This window comes from Ascidiella aspersa, chromosome 5, assembly GCF_963924565.1.
Source record: "Ascidiella aspersa chromosome 5, kaAscAspe10.2, whole genome shotgun sequence".
Classification (NCBI taxonomy): Eukaryota; Metazoa; Chordata; class Ascidiacea; order Phlebobranchia; family Ascidiidae; genus Ascidiella; species Ascidiella aspersa.
In genome coordinates this window covers 23,854,241-23,878,177 of record NC_139451.1, presented here as the reverse complement: position 1 = coordinate 23,878,177, position 23,937 = coordinate 23,854,241, and the positions used below count along the sequence as shown (strand labels likewise).

Sequence of the window (23,937 nt, the reverse complement as noted above, 5' to 3'; positions counted from 1 at the left end):
TTTATTAGGGGTAAAGCGAAAATCTAAATGAATTCTAACAATTAAAACGAATGTTACGCTTCTATTAAAATAACGTATTTGTGAATTACACTGCATATACGTACTCTGCGAATCAAATCGACACAAGCCAATGGTCAAGGGGTGCCCAAAGGCCAAAACACCTTCTTTGGTAGGGTTCCAAAAAACAACAAAATACTTAATCTCGCTGTTGAAATAATATTAGAAATGTTTTGAAATATCGGATCGGAGCGAAATGCTAAGTAACAATATCGGTACCATTCCGATAATAGGGTGATATCGTCGCTGATCTGATACTAAATTAATATCGAAATCTGAGCTATGATTCGTGATTCGATGCAGCGATTCAATCTTGAATTGCCAATCTATCAAAAAAAACATGTTAACAGCTGTAGGTAACTAAAATTAACGCTAACGCAAATTCTTCACGTTTCGTTTTATCCCGGGCAGAAATCGACTCGGGCAAGTCGACCTACTTCAAGAGCATACCGGACGCCTTCTGGTGGGCCATCGTTACCATGACGACGGTGGGCTACGGCGACATGCATCCGATCACGGCGGCCGGCAAAGTGGTGGGCAGCGTGTGCGCGCTCACCGGCATTCTGTGCCTGGCGCTGCCCGTGCCCGTAATCGTGTCCAACTTTATGTACTTTTACCAGCGCGCGGTCGCCAACCAGAAGCGCGAAACTTACAGCTGAGTGCTGCTCTGCTCTGCGCGCGGAACGTGTGTGCCCCACTCGAGCGAGGAGACCGGCGCGCGCACACCGCACACACACGGGCGCGCCGTCGCTCATACGGACGGTCAAGGTTCCGCCGGAGATTTCGTATTTTTGGTGCGAAAAATTCCGCTTTTTTCTCTTGCGATTGAAACCAGTCCTTAGGCATCGCGGTTCCAGGGTAATTAAAACCCCGACAACAAGAAAATGCCGTTTTCATGCCACCCTGTACTCCGCCATCTCTTTACCTACGCGCATCTTGCATATATTCGTGTTTTACTTCCGTTGGTTCGCAATGTTAGGTTCGCAAATGTACGCCGGCACGTATTTCGTCGCCAATCGTATCATAGCAGAAAGACTTGTTTCGCGGTTACTTTGAGCTTTCGGTAGCGTTTTTATTTATTTTTCACAAATTTGTGGACAACGACTTGCACATCAGAAATCGCTCTAGGGTTTTAAAATTGAAGTCCACGAAGAAAAAATTCAGTGTTTGTAATAATCGAAGTAAAACGTTCTGGTTAATTTTAAAAGGGAATGTGGGGATACTTTGATAAAACATGTCATATTTAGAACTGAATTAATACTCTTTCAAACACACATTTACAAACGGTGCACATCTTGTTCGATATCAGATTTTTAATAATTTTTCCTGCCATGGAGCTTACAAACGTGTATATTTTCGCTATTTGAAAAAGGCACAAAGCTTTTTTTTCGAAACGATGGTTGCTCTTGTTCCTCCCAGTATTTATTTATGTGCGCGTTTTCTTCATTATTGCATTTTTGTCTAGCTCTCGTTGCGTGACAATCTTTACGCGCGTTTTATTTAGAAACTCGTCCTTACGCTTTCTTGGAAACATTTTATTTTTTTTATGCGCGTACACGGCAAACCGTAAGTCTCGGTTTATACACTATTCACAACGGCGTTAATGTCTATACTTATCCCATAGTGGCATAGTTCGTCAAGTGTTTGCGTTTTATAAAGTCGACCATCCTTCAAACAATTCAAACGGAAGCAGCTGACAGTACGTAAACAAAAACTGTGCGTCTTAGCTTAATTATTGTGTCGCAATATTTTAACGGTGAGACGTTTCGTTAAACAAACGTTCTCTGTGTGACTGAAGTGCTGCTATTTTAAGTAAGAACACATACAACAGCAAAGCGTTTTAAACTGGAAGTCGTGAAACGTTATAGGTTTATCACTGTTAAACCTGAAGGGTTTAATAAATTGAAGAGAAAAAAAAAAACTGGCGAAACAGTTTTTTTTAGCGTTTTCACATTTGCTCGCAGCGCCCGTAAAAGTGACACTTCTTTTTCCACTTTCTATTCGTTCTAAGATCAAGTTTCTCCCGTGCTATTGCGTTTTTAGGTTTGTTCCACTTTCTCAGTTCGACTCGCTGGCGCCACCCTGCGAGTCGACGCAGCCGCACCTATTTTTCGCGCATCCCCATATACGTGTACTTCGGAATGTTGTATCTTATAGACGATGACCGTTATCTCGTTGAACACATCAGACTATATAGCTGCCGTGTGTCGAAATCTTTTTTAATCCGCAGACAGAAAGTGTAAGGGCGTAGTCTGAAGAGAGATATATAGGGAGGGGTTTTAATTTTAAGACTTTACAATGATCGAAACGTAAGGACGAGCGAGCCAAACGATACAACCTCGAATATAATCTTGCATAAATGGCAAGAAGCTTACACAGTTTAAAATTTTATTAACAGTTCTGCATATACTACACCGAAAGCCATCGTAGACTCACCGAATCTGTTGGTCAAAGATTCTAGCAAGGAAGGCCAAAAAACAACTAGCCTGCAGTGAGGTATGAACGCATGACCTCCGGTCAAACAGAAACCTTCGCTTAACCGATAGTACTACACAGAGAGAAGCGATTCGAGAAACAGCCATGCGTTACTGTTTTCTACATTCTAACTTCACATTGAAGGGGATCAACAGTACCGTATCATTTAATGAAAGTCACACACATATATGTTTTTAATAACAACCGTAAATTAGCACCTCGGAAGCTGCTTTGTGACCATCAATTGCATTCACTCCTGCATATAGTGATGGTTATCACACACACAGGTCCACAGGTAGTCGGTTTGCCTTTTGCACCACTTAGACGGTTATTTCTAATAAGGCCAATAACAAAGGAAACATATTAAACAAATTGCAACCAGGGCTGGGAGGTCGGAGCCGGAGCGGGAACCCGAGAGCTATTTTTATTACGTTAGTGGAACTGGAGTTGAGGCCATTTTTTATTATTTTGTAGACCTGGATTAATTGTTAAAATTTGCATAACTTAGTCTTAAACTATGGTATTTTGTCAGCTTCAGCTGCATGGTTAGGTACCTTATAGTAGACTTTAAAAAATACCTTGTATTGGTTTATTTACACCGATTAAATTTCTGTACAGCAAACCAATATGAGCGATTTTACAGCAAACATCTTTGGAGGTATCTCAACAAAAAGAACGCAATAAATCCTACGCATTCAATTGTCATTTGTAGGTTGTTGCTAAAACTTTATATTTACCTTTTTGTTCGTGTAGATGCAGGTATATTGATTCATGGCGATTTGTTATTGTTCTTTGTCAAACTGTTAATAACAAAAAGTGCGATATTTAGAATGTGATATTTCTTACTTTTTTACCAGTCTAATGCAAAACAAAAATTTAAACTACTTCAATATAAACTATTCGAAGCAAAATCGGGTTGCGGTCTTTTCTTGCGGCTTCAAGGGTTCATTAAATTAAATTTAATTCGCCCTATAGGGGCTATGGCCCACAGGTTGGGAACCCCTACCCTAAAGAAGGTGACATCATTATGACGTTTCAGGTGCGATATATTTTTCCTTGAATTGTTTCACTCAGTTTGAAAAACTTTTTTCACCATGTAATGTACTGCCCTATATAGTGATATTAACTATTCGCAAAACTCCCAACAGCACGTGTTAACATGGAAATAACGGCAAAATATTGTGTGAATGATAATTTGTTGGATCCTAACCAAACACATAGTGGCATCAAATGGAAAACAATTACTGTTTCAATAAACAAAAAAATGCTAACAAATTATCATTTTGATTGACTTCAATTACAAAGCGGGACAATACAGTTTTGTATAGCGCTGACAAATGAAATCGGGGTTATTTGGAATTACGTCGTCATTGTACGATGCTCATATCTGCAGTTTGCTGACAGGATAACGCACAATAATTCTTGACCATAATGGTAGGACGTTTTAGTTAGACCTATAGTAGGATTATCAAAGCCTATGTGTATTTTTTGTGTTTTATTTGAAACATTCAAAATGCTAACTATTTTTATATGGTTTTTGACATTCAACAATACGCGTAAAACGCAAGAGTTTTTGTTTAAAACTGCACTAATGGTTATATGATGTAAGTGTTCAACCTCAAGCCCTCCAACGTTGCGCCCTATCGTTGCGACTTGTGAACGTGTTCTAAAGAAGTCTCACACTCAGAAGACCAAACATTGTAGGGCCAATTTTAGATATGCCAGGTAAACAGCGGCTAGGGAACATAGCAGGTGGTGTGACGCGATGGTGCTATAATACAGCCTTACTGCGAGCATATATCATTTTAGCTTGTTAAACAAGGTCGATGATCGCAAGTTGTTTGTCGGCGTCTTAAGGGGAACTGAGAAAGTGTGAGTTACAAAGTGTAGCTTTGAAGACGTTTGAACTTGAAGTAGAAATCCGATGTCCAAACCATCGGTAGTTTCATTGGAAAATATATTTTGGTTTAGAAAAAATTGAAAACTAAATCCTGATTCAGTATAGGTCGTTGAAGTGAAGATGTGTATAATTTCATTTTTTAAATAATTTTGGTAAAAGTTGATTTTGGTCTTAGATTATGGATGGTTAATAAATCAAGTAATGCTAAATACTGGTAAATATAGAGGAGTAAAGATTACACGTTTCTTAAAACGTTTTAAAAATATTTTTATCATCAATATTTTAGCTAATAGAGTGGCTCGTACTAAAATGTATGTATGTCAGCACAAAATTGTGGTAGCTAAAAATACCAATCTCAAAGATTCGCCAGAACAATGTGTACCAAAATGTCCCATTTAATCAAGAAAGTATTTTTGTGCTGTGTTTAGAAAACAGAAAACGCTTAACATGTTGCGAATTATTTTGCTCGTCCTGCTGGCCTCTTCGGCATACGGCGGTCCCTTGCCGTTACTGATCGGCGCTTTCAACATTCAGATATTCGGACAGTCGAAAATGGACAAGCCTCAAGTTGTTGACATCTTGGTCAAGGTACACAGCTCTATAGTATCTCGATTGCCTTCGAAAATGCTATGATTTAAATCGGTTGGCCTAAAAAGGATTGTAGCACAGGCAAAGCAAGGGTAGTAAAAAGCTGTCCCGTGGTGAAGTTTATATTCACGAACTCGGCCATATATTTGTGTAGACATTTTTATGACCGAGATCGTAAGTTCGAACTACAGCTTTTTTAATTAGGCCAACTGATTTCGGTAACAGACTTTCTAAATGTACCTAGTATATTATAACAGGTATGTCGTAACGTTCAGCAACTCAACACGACAAGATCACATATATATCTATATGTAGATTCCATGGCTTTGATGGCGTTAATATCGCATGTGTTTGTCACATTGCATGTCTTCTGCCTTCTTGAATAATCGAAACAAAACGGTGACGAAATTAATCCATTTCTGTGTGTAGGCACTGTCGTGATGTGAATAACTGAATATATGTATTTAAAAGTCATACATTCGTATCATAAACGGACGGGTATATCGCGGAAAAGCGGATATAAGGTTTTCGTCAGCGTTTCATGATCCTAGAGTTATAGCATTAATAAAAGTATATAATTTAGAGCTGGTTATAGGATACAAAGTTACCAACCTAAGTAGTTATGTTTTTATGAATTTGGCAGGTATCGGTTTGTGTTGTATGATTTAATGGGCCAAAGCTGTTATTACGAAATAGAGCTTAAACGACAGAGTTTTTGCCAAAAACCTCACATTTGAGTACAAAAACTAGCTTCTCGTCGTTAACATCGAAAATCCCAGCATGAAAAGGATAAAAATCTACCACAACGCGCTCTTTCCTTTAACCATGGAGGCAGCTATTGAACCCACAAAAAAGGTCATTTTCAATTAATGCACTATATTTGTGCTCCCCTAATTCTCAATGTTCTCTAGTTGATCAAGAATTAATTGATTCTTGAATCGCCAGATCGTGCAGAGGTATGACATCGTCATGATCCAGGAGATTCGCGACGCGGCCGAAACCGCCTTGCCTGAGCTGGTCGGACTGACCAACGCCGCCGGGCCCAACCATTACGATTTCGTAGTGAGCCCGAGGACCGGAAGAAGCAGTAGTAAGGAGCAGTACGGATACCTGTTCAGGTGCCGGCATTTTGTACCACCGATGTTCGGATGTGTTCATTTGGTTTACCTTAAAAGTTGAAGTTGTGTTTCTAACCTTGATTTCAGTGTGTGTGTTTCTTTTTCCCACATTTTTTTCCGCTTTTTTCTTTTGTTTCTTTTTTTTTTTTTTGTCTTTTTTGCCTTGCTAGTATAGTAACAGAGCCCAAACTAAGGAAACGGTTTAACTCGTATGGGGCCAACAGTAAGCAGCAGTATATCACAATTTATAGGCAAGTAGTCTGGTTGGTTTAAATTGCGATACAATCAACGCACAACGCAATAAATGATTAGGAACTCGTGAAAGAGCACGCGGTATGGCGACAGCGGGAAATCTCTCGCAGTAAAAACGCGGGATCTATCCATGAAAGCTGAATTCAAACATGAAATATACGTGCGCAACATGCATATTGCATATGTGTACGACGACTGTGAACTATAGCCTTCATAAGTCGTCTTTTTGATCAACAATAACGGCACGGTACATACGTGGAAAGCTACCCACAAAAGCCGTTCAGAATTTGTACTTTTGACCATCAATAACCCTATATTGTATGGTGCACGGAGCACAAATCATGATTATGTCGTATCATGATTATCATGAATACACATATCACGAGCCAGAAAATTACCTCTGAGATCAGAAAGTATGATTGCGAAAAATTCCAGTTTTATTATAGGTGCTATACTGTTTTCATTGTTATTCCTTGGTCTGTCAGTTTTTATTGTTGACCCATAGCTAAATCCGCTTTAGAGGTATTCATTTTTGTGTATATTCCATCTCAAGTGTTCTTTTTTTTTATATAGAAGCGATAGAGTGAAAGTGATTGCTGAATATCAATATCCTGATAACAAAGACGTGTTTGAAAGGGAACCATACACTGTACTTTTCGAGAGGACAACCGTCGATGGTAAGAAACGGGATTGCCTTATTCGCAATAGTTCGTAGCTGTAAAACTGGAGTTTACGTAGCTGTAAAAACTGGAATTTTACTTTTTTCTATATACAGTAATTGTATTTTAAAGTTTGTGTATTTGTACTTTAAAGTAGGTTGTTTTATTAATGTAACTTAGATTCGTGATCTTCCTTATGCTATACAATTCACCACTATGTTAGTGTGTTTAAGTTTTGTAAATAAAATGGTTTGGGTTATCCATATAAAAAGCAATAATAATGCACACTTTGATCATACAGTCACCAGTTAATAACCTGGAAACATATAGTTTGAAAAATTCACTTTTGCTGATAAATGTTTCTGTTGCACATGGCGTTGATATTTCCAGCTTTAATTTGTTTGTTTTTTCGTTGTCTCTTGCTCCTCTTAAGTTATATTGTGTTCGGACATCCCGATTTTAATTACTCTGAATCTCTCAACTTATTTAACGCTGTGCGTCACTTTTTGTTAGCTGGTACATTTTGATATAATTTTTCGCAATGTACATTATTGATTTAATACGTGTTGTTCTTGTAAAACCATTTGTTACTTAAGTTGTAATTGGTGTCACGACAAAGGGTTTTCTTCAGTCGTATAAGGCTGTTACCTGATTGTTGTCAAATCAATAAAAAACAGCTTCACTTTCTGGCGTTAAATGGTAAGACTTAATCGCATTGACACAACATGACGCGTTTGACACACAAAAAAATTAAATCTGGGCATAGTTATTTGGTGCAAACGCTAATCCGAAATGCATCTTCTTCCAAAGGTTATCAACGCACATTCAGTTACATGTCGCTCCACGCGAAACCAGATGACGCTGTGGCTGAGATCGACTACCTGGACGACGTTTACGACATTTTGGCGTGGAAAAAAGATTACCCGGTAACACAACTCTGAATTAATATTTAGTATCATATTGTTCAAATTGGGTGTGGCGGCCTAATTACAAGGTAGGCTAATTCAAAAAAATCAAACCAGCGAAATACACTTGGTAACATAAATAATCAAAATTAGCAAATAAATATTCACTGAAGTATAGGTCCATGTCTATTACAATCAACAGTCTGTAGAAATAAGTGCCAAGGTCGATTAAATACGCATTTTTCCAAGTGTGAGCACCATCAGTACCTTAAATGAAAATAAATTCTCGAGGTCGCCATTCATTTGCAGAAGTCAAAGACGATTTCAATCTGCCATTTCTAAGTTACAACCAGGCGCGTAGCGTAACCATTTAAAGGGGGTGTCCCGAATTTTTCAACTTATCCCGTCTGAAGTAACTGAATAATGATGTCATAAAACAGTGACGGGTGTGACGTCATAAAAATGTGATTGTAATGACGTCATAAAACACACTAATCAGAAACAACTAACGTCCAGGAAAAGCGAACACGTGCGTCGTCGACACTCCTGCCAGGCGAAAAACTAAACCAAGACCGTAAAATATGTGTGATAGATTTATGAAGAACCATAAATTATCCGCAGCGCAGTTTCCTAAGTTCCATGTAGGGCACTACGCTAAATTACGAAGTCTTTACGCCACCTGCAAAGCACGCCTTTCGCCACCTGCAATACTGAACGAAGATAGTTTTTCCCGAGTGCTATTATGCCACAGTTAGCGCAACAACTGCGCTGAGCTGTGTGACAAGTCAGCTGAAATACAATCTGCTGTTGAAGGAAAATAAGTTGTGTCAATTGCACACATAAACACGTGGTCTTAGGATATGCTTATAGAGAATAATTTTGTGTTAACTGTAATAACTTGAAAATTGCGACTTTGAAACGCGCACGATAGTCATCATTATACCACCTTTTATGAATCTGCTTTAGTTGAAAAAAAAATACGTTGTTAATCAATATCTAATAGTAGAGCAGACAGCGAACAGCAATGGGCATTCGCTGCGCCTAACTTCGACGTTTTTTTAGCGTGAAAAAAATACGGTTTGACTAAGCGTCGTTAGTTTTCGAATTCACACTTGATAATCAGCCAACTTCAACATAAACGAAAGAGAAAAAATATACTGCGTTTTACAGTCGACCAAAAAAAGTCAAAAACGGAGTTTTGCGTAGGATTTTGGTTACGCATTAGCTAACTTTTAATAACATTAAAATCATTGCTGCTTCGGACAGTTTGCTAAACCCTGACCATAACGAACAAAAAACGATAATATCACTGACAAAAAGGGGAGGTCACAAGCCCCAGCCCCCTGGATACGCCACTGTGGCACATGATCAATAACTAAAATCACCTAAGGGGTCTGGGGTGTCGTGTATTTTAGACGCTAAAAACGGCGATTATTAGTGGCTTACGGCTGTTTAAAATTGTCTGTTTGGCGTTAGAAAAATTGCAACACCTCGTCGACTTATTCACGTCCGATTGTTAAGTGATTTTGATTGCGCATAAAACGCTATGGAATTGCGGTGTCAGAACAGCCTCCGTGGCGTAACAATTACAAACTGTTGCACTTCGTTGTCAGCAAAATTAACGATACTTATCAACGAATTTGATGATAACTGTAGTTTAATTTCACCGATGGTATGAAGCGTGGCTTCAAAATGGCAGTTTTGAAACTCTGTATAATTAGTAAATTATTTAGCTGAAACTGTTCAAGAAAATCACAAACATGGCTTATTACTTAAGTTACGGTTTAGACGGCCGGTAATATCAGTTTAGCGGGAAGCTATAGTTCGCTGACGTTTTAGTCTATGTTTCAAACTGCGACAGTCAAGCGCTTCTTTCGAGATTGAGGCGACCTGCGGTGAAAGACTTTGTTGTAGCTTACGCGCCTGTTTTTTCACGTAGTTGAAAATGTTTGTTATAACAATAAAATACATTTTCGTGTGTTTTTAAGTGTTTTTAATGCCAGGTGCAATGTGACTGATGTAACGTCGCAGCAATCACGATTGTAGTTTTGTGATCATTGTTTACTGAGATTTCAAAGGGGGCTGTCAAGACTCCTAGAAACCCCCCACGCTACGCCCCTGGTTCCAACGTTTTACTTTGTTTGTTACAATACTAAAAATTGGAAAACATTCAAGGTGAAACTTCCTATTTCGGTCAACCTGCTCGCTTCAATAGTTTATAGCGTCATTAGGTGCTCTTTAGATAAAGGACGTTAGCGCTTTAGTAACCATTCTTCCTTTCACTGTTGACTAAAGTTAATGACTTAAGTGCACTTAAGTCACTTTTTTAAAATTAATTGACTGAAGTCTTTCGGACAAATGATTCGGGTTAAAATGAAATGTCTACATAAATCATTTTTCATTGGACTTGACTTGTTATTTATTCAAAAATGACTTGACGGGACTAAAGTTATTTTTACAAATAATTCATTCATTTCAAAATAGCTTGTTTACAACACTGCTTTCTTTCCATCTCTGTACTTTACTGCTTGCGAAACCTGCAGCGTGCGCTCTATTTGCGTCAACTATTTAAAGATAAACAGGCCACCTATTCAAGATTAGTATACATTTGAAAAGAAAGCAACGTAACCGACTTCTTGGCAAAGAACACACACATGTTTTCGGTTATAGTGCAATAAATAAAATAATGATTTCTAACCTGCTGGTCTTTTTTAGGACGCGCTGATAGCCGGAGACTTCAATGCCGACTGCAGTTATGTTTGTGCCTCATGCTGGGACGAAATTGACATGTGGAACGAAAGCCGTTTCAGCTGGCTTACTCCGCATAGCGCAGATACGACAGTCAACACCAACACCAACTGTGCCTATGATAGGTATCAATCTGAGTTGAAAATGTATTGATTCTAGTTAAGCATCCAGGAAGTTCAGGCTGTGAAAATCACTTTTTCGTTGAATACTTACTATATAAAGTTTTATTTTATAATAAGTGCTTGGAATGCAGTAGTCCGTGTGTGTGCAATCTTTTATACTGATTTTACACTGATATTTTTCCTCTGGGGGCGCACATCACACTCCCTTGCAGTAGAGTATGGGCTGCATTTTGTGTACTGTAGTTTAGGTAACACAAGCATCTGCTAAATCCTTATAAAACTATACTGACCGAAAACTATAATCTAAAAAACTTGAAAAACGGCTTTCGGGCCCACAATGTCCGTGACAGGCTTTTCTTTTCCTTTTTTACGTGTGTTAAAATATTTAATTGTTATCTAAACAAAACCCAAACAGGGCATTTTCCCTAAATATAAAGTCTGCGTTTGGCAGAATCCGCCAGCAGGAAAGCAGACTGAAATTTGTCAAAAACGAGGCTGCACTTGTTTGAAAGCATTGTTATGCTAAAATCGTTAATCAATGACCCCTTACTTAATGACGACTTTACAAAGCCTAAAGGCCCAGCTATTGTAAATTGGAGTTAATACTTGTCTTTCCATTTCCAGAAAAAAATGAGTAGTTTAGGATTAAAATTTGGCTGTAACTGGTTAAAGGTAACAAAAATACACAAAATCAATCAACATTAAAACAAAAGAGACGTTTTTCGCTTGAAAACTATAACTTAATAAAATGGGCCCTTTAAAGGTTTTATGAAAAGATGATAAACCTAACTCAACTATCAACTTTCCTATCACGTGACACCTCACAAAATATAGTAAGAACTGTAAAAAGCTTTGTAAAACCAACCACGTTAATTGTACAGCACAAGGGAAAGCTGTCTTTAAGTGACATAACAAACATGAAAAAACAAAACTTTGGAATTCCCGGCATCTGTTGTTTTCAGTATAGGTGGCGCATTTGGGCGAAAATGTTTTGCCAGAAAAAGGGTGTGAAGCTTTTTATGATATAAAATATAAATATTTTGAAAATAACCATGCGATAAAACATGTGTTGCAGATTGGTGGTTGTTGGTGATGAGATGACTTTAAACTCTAGTCCTGGAACCGTATTCAGATATGATACAGAGTACAACTTGAGTTATGAGGAGGTAATTAGTAATCTTAAGACACGTTTTTCGAACATTTTGGTAACATTTATTATTTACTTTTTTAATTTTTATATATTTTTAGATGTATAGCAACTTATTAATTGCTATCACTTTTAAAGTAAAAAATACAATTTTTGTCTTCAAACAAAAAAATTATGATAGACCTAGCGTTTTTTGTGACCCAATATATTAGTCATTATTTTAACATAATTCAAATTGATTGCCTTGCATCAATTTATTTTTTTTTTAATTTCAAGTCTTTTTAATTTTTCCGCAGGCTAAAGACGTGAGCGACCATTATCCAGTGGAGTTCAATTTGTACTAGTTTTTGGCTAAAACTAGCTGTTCGCAATAAAAATTGCAACCCGTAATTTTGTGGTTTTGCAGCTCTTTTAATGTAAAGTTTCAATTAGTGTAAATAACGTACAGTTTGATAAATATTATCAAAAATGTGGTTGAGGGACGACAAGGCCGAATTGTTTAGTAGTACAACCGCTATGAAAAGGTTTCCAACCTTTGGTGAAACTTTTCGGCTTATATGATTTTTAGAACAACTATTAGTTTTGCTTTTTTCATGTGGTTAAATAATACAATGTGTTAATAACAGCATAATTTATTAGGCGCAATTTCAGGTACAAATTTGGCAGTGGCAACGCTTTGTAAGTAACTGCAGGTCGCGAAAAAAAAGCATGCATAAAAAAATAAAAAAAGAAGCAAACGTATAGAAATAAAATGCGAAATATATTAGCAGAGACTAGGAAAGCTATGACTATACCAAGACAAACAACATCTGGCTTATCATGGCACAAAAGGCCCTCAATGCAATGACGTCATATTTTAGGCTTAATCATAAATTATTTTAACCCGTTCCAACAATAACCCTGGAGGACAACCTGTTTAATGAGTATTTAAAGCAAGTTAGCACTAATTTTGTCATTTATAGCAAACAACGCGGCCCTGGTGGTTCGGGTAAAGACGCTTAGCTACGTCATAAGTAAAGAAAACGCCCCTCGTATGACGTCACTGCAAGTGGGCCAACAACATCTGCAAGAATTTTATATTAGTGACGCGATTCGTGCGGAGAGTTCGATAGGTTACGACTTTTCTTCGGGTTTTCGAACCATGGGCATGCCCTTTTCAGCAGCGTATTGCTGCACCGTCGATGCTACCGAGGAATCTGAAAGAACACAAAGTAAAGGTAAATTTGGAACGCAGGCTAAATGAAGTGTCGGTATGCAGTACATCATAGTGAAATGTGGCCGCTCGTTCTACCGTCGATATTTAAGGACAGTGGAAAAATCATTAACGAGTTAAAACGCTATAGTTAAGAAAATAGTTTTACCATGAAAGCAAGTAATCTTATACAAAAAAAACTACAAACAAAGTCAGACAAGACTTTTAAGTTTCCATCCTTGAGCAAATAAACACGTTATGGGTTTTTAGTTGAATTGCACTTGTTAAATTAACTTCACTGGAAGTCCCAAACTTTTCCAATTACTATTTAATTGGTCATTTTTTTTTATCTATTTTCAGGTTTAAGACAGATCGTATATTTCCAGCTTCAAGACAGACTGTTTATTTTCAGGTTCAAGACAGGCTGTGTATTTTCAGGTTTAAAACAGACAGCTGCCTACTTCGGGCAAATTAGCGACAGTTAGAGCCACAAACGAGGCAAATAAAAACCAAAGCAATGCTCTTACCTCCACTTCTGTAGCCGATCAGGGTTTGCGCGCTCGGGAAGCCCTCTGGCGCGTGATAGTGGTGACCTCCAACCCGCTGATAGCACTGAGGCAGCTTCGGGTAAGTCTCAAGCACCGATTTGTCGCTTTCCCAGCAACAGCCTGAAACGAAAGGATGGGAGTTTTAAGGATTGTTACCACGCGAAAATGCACAGAGTCCACATATGCTGGTTAGGGTTTTCGCTGCAGTAGAGAATTTTGACGGATGTTAATCGTTCAGCTTGCTTTTGACGCAAGGCAACATCAATGTAAAAAGAAATTACTTTTTTATGGAATGCACACCGTTTAGAATTTATATTAAAGTATTATTGTGTTCCAAAGTATTTGTTTTACAGTTTTTCTGTTTTTTCAGCAGTCGGTCATACACTTATTTCAAAACTCCATGCGCATGGTTCATTTTGTTTTTAGGAATTAAAAACTATTCTGTTCAAATACGTTTAAATTACTAATTTCAAGGTGCAATGGCAGAGGACTACATACTGGCAAGTTGCTTAGCTAAATATTCTTGTTTTAAGTTTAAAAATTCAACGAACAAGCAAACCACTGGGCCATATCTTTCCGCGAGGGCGCCCTAAGGAACGAATAATAATAATTTCCTTTTACTCACCTAGCTTGGTAACGCAGTCCACCTCGTTGGGCATCGCCAATATGTTGTACCCGGAAATGTAGAAATCGAAGCTGTAGTGACAGGCAACCCGCAGATAGTAGAGCAGCGGGATTTGGTGCTGGTTCAAGTTGCAGGTTCCCTTCGCTGTTGATGAAAAGACAAAGGTTAAAGAAAGAAAACAAAAAGGAAACACGCAATAAGTGCTAAAAAGCGAAAATACATCAAGCAGAACGTCTAAAAAACACGTAACAACACTTTGTGCCAAACTTTAGTGCAGAAGTCATATTAGGTTTAGGGCGATTAAGTTTTTGGCCAAGAAAGTCGGGAAGCGACATAACTATCTCGCCAACTCTAACCCTTCGTCAGAAACACACTATATGACCTAAAAAGCAACAATGCCTAAAGCAGAAAATTCTAAAAAAAACCTTAGTATTAAGATCAACGACATATTACAGCCAAAGTTTACGTGCTAAATTCGTATAAGGCCTGAGTGGCCAAAAATATCGCATGAAACTTTAGAGAGCAGGTGTGGGACAATGTGTTGGGTCGGCAGAAGTAAAGTGTCTGTTTGTTGACGATGCGGGTTATTTTATGTGTGACAAACAGACATTTTTGTTTTTAAGTTTTTTGACTAACAATGAAAAAGATTTGATTTATTAATAATTTATTGAATATTCTTATTTTATCGGTGGGATAATTTTCAGACAATTCATAAAAGAACAGTGATTGTAATCACGCACCGGTTAGAAAAAAGTTGTGATTTCGGCCTTAAATTAAAACGTTTGGTCACATTACTGTGCGGAATATTTACCATTCCTTGACAAAAGCCAGTTCAGTTTTTACGTTAAAGTATATGCCTTGTCGCGAGTCAATAAAACCGCAAAATACGTCACACAGGGCATTGAGCCTTTACCAGCGATTAAATATGCTGGTATAAAGAAAACCTAAGCTATATATACTCACGTGGCATGTAGGCCGCCGGGATCTTTTTGGTGTCGAAGACGTACTTTGTTGCTCCGTTTGGCTTGTAGCACTGCGGTACTCTGTAAGGCGCGTCACCGTCCCAGCAACAGCCGCGCACAGCCACGCACTGAAACTCGGAGATGCCCGGGAATCCGCATTCCAGCCTCTGCAAAATGAAGAGAGTATAACTCGACGTGAAAGAGTGGTTCTTATTTAAACTGTTGCTACTATACGCATAGTAATATTAATCAAAACAGTCCCTCTGGTAATTGTAATTCTTAGCCAACGATTGGTTTTTAATCCGTATTTTCGCCAGTATGTTTTGACGAATTAACACCGAGCTCTGCTTTATATAGGTTTGGAAACATTCAATTGTTAATCTGGCAATTTACGATTCTTGGCTCTTTGTGACGTAATCATGTCACAATTCACAGGTAAACAGATTCCTTACATTTGAAATATGCGCAGCGCTTAATATTTTACCCAATGTTAATTTACAAATACTTATATTGAAAACTAAGACTGGCCCATGCAAAACGATGACAATCGTTATAAATCAAACAAACTGCTAAATTAATGTGCTGTGAAGGGTTTAACTAACACTACGCGATTTTAAATTGATATTATAGCCATTTGGTTTGTAGAAAGCCTGCGTTACTGAGAATCCTATGACTCTTTGCCCTTCAAAGGTAAGACATGCTACCTCATTGTAACAACAGCCATCCTGAAAGGATATCTTAATATATGATAAAAATTAGGCAAACGAAAGCTATCACATACGAAGTTAATGAACTTGGACATTCCCGAGTTGGGGTTCTGTGGGTCGTAGAGGTAGTACAGGCTAGGCTCGAGCTTGATTCCGAACTTGAACAGACCGTAACATTCCATGGGAGCAGCGAACTCTCCCGGTGTCTTCACGTCCATGTAATCTGAACACAGCAGGAAAATAAAAACGGCGTTAGTTAAACTTGCTCTATATACCGCTTGGATGTGATGCCCAATGCTAAGAATGCCCCTTATTCGCTAGATCAAGCACGCTAGCCAATGGCTAAATCCACGAACTTCTAAACAGTTGGTCATTACGTTTAATGCGTATTATAAAAAAATGATTCTCAACTGGGTTGCATTACACCAATTTTATTGCTAATTTGTAAAAATTAAAAACATAGTGCTTTTCTACGTTAAAATGTAAAAAAAAGTTTTTAATAATTTCTTCTCATATCAAATTTTCTTAAAAAACAAAAAAATATAATTCTACCCTGCAGACTTAATACGAACGGGTTAATCTACACACAACAGATGGAGAAACAATGGCGTCATTACAACTTGCTCTACATACCACTGAAATGTAATGTCGAATGCTTTTTAGGTTATTAAGAATGTCCCTTATTTGCTAGATCGAACACACTAGCCAATGGCTAAATCCACAAACTGATAATTAGTTTGCCATTACGTTTGAAGCATTTTATAAAAAAAAATTGTTTACTGAGTTGCATTACACTAATTTTATTAGTAACTTTTACAAATACGGATCAAAAATCAAAACATAGTGTTTTGTACGTAAACTGTTAAAAACAAGTTTTTATTATTTTCTTCCTATATCAAATTTTCTCAAAAACCAAAAAAACAAATGTAGCTGTGATGCCGATGATTTTCAGGTTAATAGGAGTATCCCCCATTTACAAAATCAAGCATTCTAACCAAATGGTACTAAATGATTTTAGCTGGTAGGCAGTTTAGATTTGCCAAATGTGCAACAACGCATGTTACAATTAATGGTCAGAATATAACCAAGACAACATAGCTATCATTGGCGCTAATGCTTATCTTGTGTTTGATCTTTTTTTTTCTGAACCAAGTGCGTCTTTTAGTAAAGGTAGTCAACAATCTACTTACAGCTGTTGTAATAGACAAAGAAGATGTTGTAGTAGCACCAGGGGACTGCCAGGGCCGACGTGATTTGGTTGTTGGTGGCGTTGCCTACTTCGATGTCGGTAAGGAACACAGGCTACAGGTATAAGAACAACAAAACAATAAGAACAACAATCGTCATTCAAATGACCACAATCGCCATTGTTTGTCAGCATCGTTCGAAAGTTGCGCAAAATGTGCGCTTAAATTCACAGTTTTAAGTATAGTGTGGCGTAGGTTAAATCGAACCTATCGGGAAAACTGCTTCTTGTTTAAAACATAAGTAAATTTGCTTGTAAATGGCACAGTTAGTAAAACTATTTAAAGCACAAAAGTCGGGTCATCAAATATAATAGCAATTTTAACTATTATACTTTGGCACAGGTGTCTAGATTTTGAGCCTATAGTATCTGAATTACTAATGGTACTATGCACTCTTTTGGGTACAAGATTCTCATATGCGTTATATGACTGATTGTATTTGTAGAATCAAACGGTTTACTTACGTTGTAGCAACAGTAAGGAACCGTCTCGCATTCAGCAGCACTGATACCGATGTAACCACAGTCGAATCTAGAATTAAAAATAAACTTGTAAGAAGGGGTATGACGAAATAAACAACGATTTCTTTACAACATAATTTCGCTCAGCTTTCTGCATCATGGTCACCAAAAGCAGTTTTTAGATATATTATAGAAATTACCGTTAAAGTTGAGTATTTTTATATTTTAACTACATTCCACAATTTTAAGAAATTGTACAAACTGCGATCAAACGTAAAACGTCCTACGTAAATATCAGCAATCGTTATTTTCAAAGCGTGTATGAAATAAAAAAAACATTGATAAAAATGCGTTGATTACCCAATAGCTTTTTAGTATGTGTAATTAAAAATCCTCAACTGCAATAAGCGACGTTTTAATTAATTTAAGATATAGATTTGCAAAAAACGAACCCAGCGCCAGACAGATAATGCTAAACACTTGTAACTCGGACGAATCGAACACCTGGTGAACACCGTAAAATATTTCAAAATAATGTTGACAGCGCTTACCTGCTTCTGAGGTCGTGAAGCGAGCACGTGTCAATTCCGAGAGTTTCAAAATGAGCAAAGTAGAGCTGACTGCCCGGGTAAATCCCCTTGGGAAGATCGGGAACGTACGGCTTTCCAATTGGGTCCAGGTAACCGGGCTTTTGTCCGTTGGCCACTGCAGACAAGGTATGGCGTGATTATATTATTAAATAATGCGATCACAGCATAATTGTGTTGATAAAGTAAGATTTAACTTAGGGTTATTTACTGTTGATCATGGTAGAAATAAACACAAAAAACGCATGTTTTACAAGATCTAATCATTCTTTTCTTTTTATGTTTATACACTTGTGTTGTTTCGCCTGTCGTTTAGCAAGAGGATCACTTACTCGATAGAATAGAGATGCCGATGAGGTCTGATTGGTCTAAACCGCCCTGCATTGCCTGCAGCAATAACGCCATGCTGGGGTCCAACGTACCCTGGAAAGCAAAACATTCATGTTGGTATGTTATTATTTACACCGAAAATTCGTGACGATGAACATTTTTATTTGATATTATAGTTTTGTCTCTACCACTATTAATTTTACGCTTCAATCAACTACAATATGATATCTAGTTTTAAAAAGAGCAATTTCGATTACTAAGATCGAATTGCTTGTTCTAAACAGTATAAATTACTCAAAATTGAGTTTGTCAAGAACACGGGTGAGCTGTGAAAGTTTCAATAAACCTTACAAACCAGCCGATACATACAAAACAACCATATGCTTTAAATTACGGATTGAACTTAAACCGGGACATTCGTTAAACGCCATAACTGCAAAATAATTATACCTTTACATTTGAGCTAGTATGCAAACAATCTAACTTGTGCCAAACACACCTACATTTAACAGACAGGGTCAACGGCTTAACGGCAGTAAGTCAGTTATAGCAAACGAGAAGAAACCTACCGAGTTGACTAAGTTGGCCAACATGAAGTCCTTGCCGTTCTGCACGCCGAGCAAAAAGGGAATGTAAGTGGCCTCCAGCAGACCGGCATTGGTCAGATAGTTGATCATCGAAACCTTGTTGGCGTCGTCCTGAAAGCCGCCGTTGAGCACGATTTGAACCATTGAGGTGTCGAGACCTGGGTGAAATAAATCAATAAGGTATATAAAAAAATGAGGTAAAGTTGTGGGCTTTGAAAGACGTGTGCTTGGAAGAAACCTTAATCTTTGGTGCTTATATGAATCGTAAAATTCGACAACCAAGTATTAAGCAGTAAATCGCGCGAAGTAATTTTATTTTTATTTTTTAAAAGATAATCACACTAAAACAGAAAATAATTTCATCAATAAATGTAAAAAAAAAATAATGTATTTATAGGAAATTCAATTTTATTATGCATTTTTATTTATACATCACTACTTTGGTAAAATCACATAAATGTTGCTTATATATATATATATATACCACAATGTACAATTGTACATACATATTTTTTAGCTATTAACGTTTTAAAGAAACTTGCTACTCACCGATGCTGGAAAGAATTAGCGACTTTATCATTGACTGTTGATCCTGGCCTTGGTTCTGCAACAGGGAAAGCACCTGGGGCGAGGTGAAACCGGCCATGACCGAGTAGAGGTAGTCGTTAAAGGCGGTGGTGGCGCGTAGGGACGGTGTGCCGATTGCGTCACGTACCACGCTTCGTTGCTCCTCTGTCGGAAGAAAAGGTGGCTTTTATGACTTCAAGTCAATTGACTTGTGACAAGCCAGCAAAAAGAGTGTTTACTGGCGAACTACGGGCTTTTTCAGGCTCTTAAAATTTTATGGTCTATAATGTAAATGAACTTCCGTTGAAAAACCTACTCCGTAAGTCGAAATTTAGCAAAAAAGGCATTTCGTTGAGTTTCCAAAGGAAATTAGGAAAAATAAAAAATAAACGGTGCCACGGGTGACGTTTTCAGATAAAAGGGGGACGATTAACCCATTTTTTAGGCTGTCGAAAGACAATACGATCGGCGATCCTTTTCTTTCTCATTAACAAAAATGCGCTAAATCACAGTTTAACACTTTACACCGCACCTCACTAATTTTCGGTTCTACTGACTTCTGTTTATAATGAACTGTAAAGCGTGGAACAAAATAATACGAGCTATGGTGCTCTGCCCTAAGTATTCCCCACCAACTCACCGGTCAAGAGATCCTGTAATTGTGGTGACGTGATGAGGTATTGCATCAGGGTTGCCTCGTGGCCTTTGGTGACGGACGCACAATTGCAATCGATTCCGGTTGATTTCAATGTTCCGCTATAAACAAACGCAGGTTTAGTAAACTGAGAACTACAAATTTTATCTTAGGCTTATGTCGCACAAGCATTTGTCTCCTGAGGCACGCATAGAATCGAAACTGTCAAATCTTAATCAAAATATGCCAATGAATACGGATTGCATGTGTACGGGAATAACATTTTTCGTAATTAGTGGCAGAGACGTGAAAATTGCGCTTTACCGAACTATAAAGGGCTTTGAAACTCTTGTAATATCCAACTTACGTGCAAGTCGAATCGTCCAACATCATCATGAGAAGAATCGGAAATTGGTCAGGCTTCGAGGAGGCAGCTAGCAAAAATAACAATTCAAGTATTATTTGATAAATCTTTAAAAATTAAAATTCATGGATTGTTGTTTAGGCATCTTGATTCGTATACACAGTCGGACATCTTACACATATTTTTCAATAAACTGCTTAATCACTAGAGAAGCTTTATCATTTGTAAAAGCTCTTTAACGTATTAAAAACTTGAACTATGAAAATATCGATAATGATTCTTTGCTTTTGCAACTCACACAAAAAAACTTGCGAATTTTCGGTTTAATTTTTGGCTTGGTAACTTCAATAAAAGTTTTGCCTGAGAACTCTAAAAAAAACAGTGTACCAAAAAAACGCTTTTAACTCACTTTTGCTTGAAAACTGCTGGAAAAGTGAAACCCAGAACATGAGATCGGACTGGTCCTTGCAGAGGCACGTTTCGTTTTCGGCCAGTGTGACGTTTCCCGAAATGGTGACGTCATTTCCCTGGCAACCGCGCTCCGTTTGCATGGCAACCAAAGGCAGGACCGTTTCTTCTTCAGCTGGGCCTGGAATAGAACGATAAAGATATGGAGTAAGTAAAGATTTCGGAATAAAGTTTAACAGCTTATATATTGTTCCAGACGTTTATTTTACTAGAAGTTAACTTTCGAATTTATTGAGAAGCTTACTGCTTGATAAGCTTAATACTGTATTTTTTTATAAATTGTTTCCTACTTACAAAAATCCCTAGCAGTATTCGTCAAAAAAACAGGCATTGTGGTAAATTAATGTCAGCTTTAGGTCTATTTAGAAAATTAACCTAATAGCAATACAAATGAGTTTTTTTATTACAGTTTCAGCTATTACCCTCCAGTAACTTTTTTATTAATACGACTTGAACAGCATTTCTGTCAACTTAGTTCGGCACTTTGGCCGATTTAATAAAATTTGATTTAATAAAAAATCTAGTTTGTCGGGTCTAACAAAAGAATGGACATAAAACCCCTGGGATATAATCGCCACCAAAATATACTTTTCAGAGCTGTTTTTAAGGTCATAATAAGTAGGTCAGGCATTGATTTGCGCAGCTATTTCGAGAATTAATCCAACCGAAGTCAACTATGTGAACATGTGTTAAAACTTAAAACATGCACAAACTAAGAACTACTTACAGCTAGATTGGTCGTCCTTGTTCTTGGTGCAGAACTGCTTGGATGCGAGCAGCAGAGCCATGGTTTGCTCTTCGGTAGACTTGCCTTCCTCCTTGAGCATGGGCATGAGGCTGCTCAGAAGGGCGGTCGCGTAATCTGCAAGATTTGTTTTTGTGCGTTATTCCTGATCAGTTTTTTTCGGTGTAGTGTTTCGGTGTAGCGGACGGGCCTCTTAAATTTCTTCAAATTATAGAACATATGCCGTTTACCATTACCGAAATTAAGAATAGTTTTTAATAATTTTAAATAAAAGTACAGCATAATTGTGCAATTTATCCAATTACAACAAATAAAGTTTTAGTTTTTATCTTTCTAACATATCTTGTTTTTTTTTAGACGTTAATGTTTTTGGTTGAAGATTTCCCATGCACCGTTATAGGAGCAGGACTTACCGGTATTGAGGCCTCCTTTGCTGAGAAGGTCGATCTGGGTTTGTCGCGAAAACTTGAAATCGTCGCGTAGCAGGCTTGGAAGCATCACTTCAAGAACAGAAGACGGGTCGCCTGCAAAATAAGCCCGATAATAATGGACCTTTCGTTCTTACATAATATATTTTTACAGCAACAGTAAGAGTATACGTGGCCAGGGTAAAGTTAATCTTTGAATTATAGATGTCTGAAGAGACATACCATATGTTGTTACATTTTTATTATTTACAAAATATTGGACCTTTCGTTGCCAAAAATTTAAATTTTACAGCAACAGTAAGAGTACGTTGCCAGTTTTAGAATTCGGGTTTAAAAATTATAATTGGAAAGTCGGATTTTAAAACTAAACTTTAACCTGTCGACGGGTACTTAATCGTTAGAGCCAAACAAAACGTTGTTACACATTTGTTTATCATTTGAAGTACCTCCGTTTCTTTGCGCAGAAACCATCGAATAAATGAGAAGGGCCTCGTTGTCGACATCTGTAAAATTATTCAATATTAGTAACGATAAAATTATAACAAGAATAGGTAAGCGCATTTAGTGTTCTTGGAAAATTTTGAACAATTGTTTTTTGAGAAATATTTTTTAGGTATCGATTTTCACTAAACTGTGTGTGTCTTTACCAACTGTTTTATTCGTGCCTGTATTTTTACGTTGAAGTATTTTGAAATATTAAATGCCAGAGAGCAGCTATAGTTTAGATAGAACATTTGAGCTTTCATTGGATTAAAAAAATGTTATTTTAAAGCAACAGGCTTGACATAATTTCAAGGAGGCCAATTCCTACTTAAAAAATATATGTTTGAAATCACTTACCGTAACCGCTGTTTGCGTCGTTGGTTGGAGCTGTAAGAAAATTAAAAAATAATACTTATTTTGTATATAATAAATATAGCTGCATATCAGTATAAACAACGGACCTTCAAGCATTTTAAGAATAACTGTTGTTTTAGTACTGGCATACATTTAACATTCAAGATAAAACGCTCAAAAAGCGATATATCAATTTACAAAAAAATTGCAACATACCTGCTCTTCCTGAAGCCAGCAGCATAAGAACACATATAATCGTCTTCATTTTGTTCTGAAATTAAACACGCTGGTTACATAAAAGCAACACCCCCGTATTAGTAATATTTCGTTCACAATGTAGAATCAATTTTGACTAATCAGACTAACGTCTCGGCAATACGTATAGTTAGCAAATCTGAAAACGATTCTAAACGTAATAATGAAAGTCTTTGATGCTAAAATATAAACTCTCGTAATCTCTAAAGCAAGAACACAACTTGGTTTACCTTTTGCGCAAGATGTTTGCTTGACGACTCTCAATCGAAATGTGATTTTTCGGCTTGGATCCTCCGTTATTTGTTCCCAGTTCGAGGCGGATTTTCGTTTTCTCACATCGCGAACTTTTTTCTTCGCACGGCGCCCGCGGGCTGTTGGCTGGTCAAGGGGGAATGGACCGCTGCAATTAATCAACAAAAGAC

The 23,937-nt window shown here is 37.5% G+C and overlaps 3 protein-coding genes across 3 annotated transcripts in view; 2 read left to right on the top strand and 1 right to left on the bottom strand.

The window, feature by feature from the left end:
* Positions 1 to 2,250, top strand: part of LOC146145516 (potassium voltage-gated channel subfamily A member 1-like) — a 29,298-nt gene extending 27,048 nt beyond the window's left edge. Inside the window, exon 11 of the mRNA XM_083390305.1 lies at positions 469 to 2,250. Coding sequence (XP_083246431.1) covers positions 469 to 716 — 248 coding nt within the window. The 3' untranslated portion in view covers positions 717 to 2,250. The remainder of the gene's footprint in view (positions 1 to 468) is intronic.
* Positions 2,251 to 4,879: 2,629 nt separating this feature from the next.
* On the top strand, positions 4,880 to 12,315 carry LOC146145515 (deoxyribonuclease-1-like). The gene is made up of 7 exons (XM_083390594.1): positions 4,880 to 5,020; positions 5,966 to 6,138; positions 6,964 to 7,067; positions 7,860 to 7,975; positions 10,670 to 10,827; positions 11,900 to 11,990; positions 12,268 to 12,315. Exons 1-7 carry the CDS (start codon positions 4,880 to 4,882, stop codon positions 12,313 to 12,315), a joined length of 831 nt encoding a protein of 276 aa, XP_083246720.1.
* A 769-nt stretch (positions 12,316 to 13,084) lies between these two features.
* Positions 13,085 to 23,525, bottom strand: LOC146145514 (uncharacterized). Its single transcript, XM_083390593.1, has 19 exons — positions 23,477 to 23,525; positions 23,264 to 23,293; positions 22,870 to 22,926; positions 22,409 to 22,519; positions 21,978 to 22,112; positions 21,192 to 21,371; positions 20,786 to 20,852; positions 20,425 to 20,540; positions 19,767 to 19,949; positions 19,200 to 19,375; positions 18,633 to 18,723; positions 18,265 to 18,418; positions 17,717 to 17,783; positions 17,196 to 17,307; positions 16,080 to 16,228; positions 15,300 to 15,465; positions 14,337 to 14,480; positions 13,691 to 13,831; positions 13,085 to 13,167 (listed from the first exon to the last, which is right to left on the bottom strand). The coding sequence occupies exons 1-19, from the start codon at positions 23,523 to 23,525 to the stop codon at positions 13,085 to 13,087; spliced, it is 2,211 nt and encodes a 736-aa protein (XP_083246719.1).
* Between the last annotated feature and the right edge of the window lie 412 nt (positions 23,526 to 23,937).